The 4,168-nt window shown below is 32.5% G+C and overlaps 1 protein-coding gene across 1 annotated transcript; it reads left to right on the top strand.

Moving 5' to 3' along the window:
* Window positions 1-2,202: 2,202 nt before the first annotated feature.
* Window positions 2,203-3,150, top strand: LOC141493762 (olfactory receptor 2A7-like). Its single transcript, XM_074195100.1, has one exon. The coding sequence runs from the start codon at window positions 2,218-2,220 to the stop codon at window positions 3,148-3,150; it is 933 nt and encodes a 310-aa protein (XP_074051201.1). The 5' UTR covers window positions 2,203-2,217.
* The last annotated feature ends 1,018 nt before the right edge of the window (window positions 3,151-4,168 follow it).

Raw genomic sequence — 4,168 nt, 5'->3', positions numbered from 1 at the left:
GCTACAACCCTTCCCATGCTCACTTCCACAGGCAAGCTTCAGGTGTTTGTTAAAGTTTTACATCTATTATATATCTTATGGTACAGTAGGAGTTTTTAGTGGAAGAGAAAGTATAGTCCATACCATCCCCAAGGCCATTTCAACTTCCTTCCCCTTCCCCTAAGACCTCCAGCCCTAAGTCCAGAATGATGGTCTGATTGCCCAATTTGTACCACCACTATTTATTGTAATATGTATATATTTCTTAATCATTGACCATATATAGAACTGTGCTATCATTTTTTAGGTTTCTATCTTTTGTATGTGTCATTGACAAAGTTTTTTAGTGTTTTTGTTCCTAATCTCAATTTTCTTATATGCTCTCTAGTTTTTAATTTGTACATTTTGTACAGCTCCAATGCATTTTAGCATTGAGAATGCATCTAATCCTGTAAAAAACCATAAATCCTTAATAAAAAATTAACTACTAAGTAACAGAATTGTATAAAATTATGGGATTATGAGTGCTGAGATAGCTTCTGCTTTCAAAAAAGCTCATGTTCTTAACAGGAAAAGAATATCTTTGTGGAAGTAGCAATTAAGGAACAGGGTTTTGGTTTAGTGTTTCAAAAAAAAGAAGAGTTGTATATAATTGTCAATGGAAAAAAAAATATTTCCAGAATCAATGACATTCAGAGGAACAGACAGAAGGAGGAGAAAGGAAAAGAAAGGCCAAAAAAATGTATTAGGAGAAATGTATGAATGAATATATATATGGGAATAATAAATTTGAATGTATACATATATATAAATTATATGCTAATAATTATTTTTCCTTGCTTTATTTTTATTCATCTTGGTGATTCTATTAATAATTCTTTTGTGTCCATAAGTACCCTGCCTATAAGGAAGAGAGCAAAACAAAACAAAACAAAAAAAAAAAAACAATCCTAGGAGCAAATATACATTCTTACACAAAGCAAGTCTCCAGCTACATCTGAATATAAGTGTCTCATTCTTCACTTTAGGTTCCTCACTTCATTGTCAGGAGATGGGAAACATTTTTCATGACTAATTCTGTGGAATTAAGGTTGACATTCATCCAACTTGTTAAATGTTTCTAAGGTTTATTTTTTTCTTTACAATGCCAATATTATTGTACAATTTTTTTGCTGGTTATATTCACTTTATTTGATCACTTCATACAATTCTTTATAAGTTTATCCAAAACAACTCTTTTATGCCCTTTTAAGATGCAGTATTGTTCCATTAGAGTCAAATACCATAATTTGTTCAATCCTTTCCCTGTAGGTGAGTAGTCTTTTGGAATCTAGTTCCTTAATAAAAAAAAAAAATCACTGTTATGAATAGTTTTTACATCTAGGTATTTTTCTTCTTTCTTTGGGGGTATGTCTAGGGGTTAACAGGGTTAATAGATATGCACAATGTAGTGTCATTTGGGGTATAGTTCAAATTGTTTTCCAGAATGGCTGGATTAATTCATAGCTCCACCAATAGTTTATTAGTATGCCTATTTATCCAAATAATTCTTCTAATAAATTTTCATTTTTTCATTTTTTGTATTTTTGTATCTTTTTTTGAGTTTTTGTACTTTTCAAGCTGAATATGAATTTGAATGATTTGATTCATTTTCATTTTTCTATTTGTAATTTTGTTCTTTTGTATGACTATATTTCATCTTCATTTTCTTTCTGAGTGTTAATTGTTTTATATTTGTTATTATTTATTAGAGTAATTTTATGGAATATTTTTTCCAATTAAATATTTCCCATTTACTTGTAATTTTGTTTTCTGAGCAAAAATTTTTTATAATTAATTTGGTCTACTATCTCTTTTGTGATCTTTTCTATTCATAGTATTAGCATGGATTTATCTTTCATCCTTTGATTTTAATATTATGTATCATTATATAACAAAATCATTAATCCAATTAGAACTTGATATATAATGTCAATTCCTATACTAATGATTGTTTCTCACAGATTTTTATCTGGTTTTCCCAGGACTTTTAGTCAAATAGTGAGTCCTTCCTCCAATAGCTGAGACCTTTCCAAATAAAATATCATTTGAATAGTAATTGTGTTTTTAAGAATTCAATAATGTCATTGCAAAGATATTGAAAGTGTTTTATTCACCAAATGCTCAAAACAATGTTCACTCTAGATATCTTTGTTGTACTGGACCTTGGCAAACTCTTTGTTTCTGTCACACAGAAGTATGGCAAACAATCAGACACTGGTCAGAGAATTCATCTTGATGGGATTTTCTGTTGAACTGGACATGAGAATGTTCCTCTTTGGACTCTTCTCTCTACTATATGTCTTCACTCTGATGGGGAATGGAATAATCTTAGGACTTATCTGGATGGATACCCGACTCCACACACCCATGTACTTCTTCCTCTCACACTTGGCCATTGTTGACATTTCCTATGCCTGTAACACTGTACCCCAGATGCTAACAAATCTACTGGACCCAATCATGCCAATTTCTTATGCAGGATGCATAACACAAACTTTTCTTTTTTTAACTTTTGCCCACACTGAATGTCTCCTTCTAGTGGTAATGTCTTATGATCGCTATGTGGCAATCTGCCACCCCCTCAGATACTCTATCATCATGAGCTGGAGGGTGTGTATCACTCTATCATTGACTTCCTGGGCTATTGGATCTCTTTTGGCCCTGGTCCATCTATTTTTATTATTGCCACTACCTTTCTGTGGTTCCCAGAAAATAAATCACTTTTTCTGTGAAATAATAGCTGTTCTCAAAATTGCCTGTGCTGACACTCATATCAATGAACTCTTGGTCTTGGCTGGGGCTGTTTCTGTGTTGGTGGGACCCTTTTCCTCAATTGTGATCTCCTACATGCGAATCATCTGCACAATACTGAATATTCAGTCAGGAGAGGGAAGACAAAAAGCCTTCTCTACCTGCTCCTCACATCTCTGTGTAGTAGGGCTCTTCTATGGCACTGCCATCTTTATGTACATTGGGCCCAAGCATGGGAACCCCAAAGGGCAACAGAAATATCTCCTCCTATTCCATAGTTTATTTAACCCCATGCTGAACCCCCTTATTTATAGTTTGAGGAACAATGAAGTAAAAAGTGCCCTGAAGAGAATTTTGGGAAAGGAGACACCATCATAAAAGATTTGAATCACCTATATGAACTCCTGATAGATTACTTTTTTAAATTTAACTTAATTTAATTGATTAATGTTGTCATTTTAATAGTAAGTTAAAACATATCTCATATGTCTTGCCTCTATTTGTCAGACTGAGTAAATTTTTTTATATAAGCTATCAAGTTTGCAAAGAAAAAATAAAAATGATCTGCCTAAGTGACAAAACCAACCAATCATTCCACTGAGGGAAGTAGCATTTTTACATATAAGGCTAGTAAGAAAGGAAGTCATCTGGAGCCATGCATAAATACCAAATATTGGAAGACTCTTAAAATATTTTAAGGGAAAAGAATGAAGATGTATAAGGGGATGACCACTTCATTCATTCATTCATTCATTCACTTATTCACTTAATGATTATTAAATGGTCTCTTTAAAAGGTATCATAAAGCCTTCTATATCTATTCCCTGTAGTACTGATTTTACTAAGAGATCATTCAACATTGATTAAAATAAAGACAAATTATATTTTAAAGGGCAATGATTTAAGGCAATTTAAATAAGTGGTTTTATATATCTTCCAGGAAAGAGGAATTCACAGTTTTGTGCTAAAAAAATCTAAAGGCATAAGATTTCTTCTTTCCTTATTTCTTCCGTTAATAGTAAAAGAAGGAAGAGACATTTCCAAAGCTAAGTTTCTGCAGTGGGGGGGGGGGATTATCTTCTCTTTGATTAGTCTGAACAAAGTTAGAGAAAAAAGAAAGGAGAATGAAAAGGAGCAAAAAAGAGAAGTTGGAGGGAATCCTTTGACAAGGGATGAAATTGATCTTTAAGCAGTTTTCGTTTAAAGCAAACCAAGAAAACTAAGAAATTATTGATTCTAATGCAACAAGATTCAAGAGAGAGAGAGTTGGAAAAGAATTCTATTCATGCCCAAGTGAAATATCAAGGTTGTTTTCATCTGTATTTGCTTGTCTACTGTTTGCTATTGTTAAGGACTAATGAATGTCACCCCAGCATTTATATTTCTGTAAATCATG

The sequence above is a fragment of the Macrotis lagotis genome, chromosome 7 (assembly GCF_037893015.1).
Source record: "Macrotis lagotis isolate mMagLag1 chromosome 7, bilby.v1.9.chrom.fasta, whole genome shotgun sequence".
NCBI lineage: Eukaryota > Metazoa > Chordata > Mammalia > Peramelemorphia > Peramelidae > Macrotis > Macrotis lagotis.
This window is presented reverse-complemented; position numbering and strand designations above follow the sequence as displayed.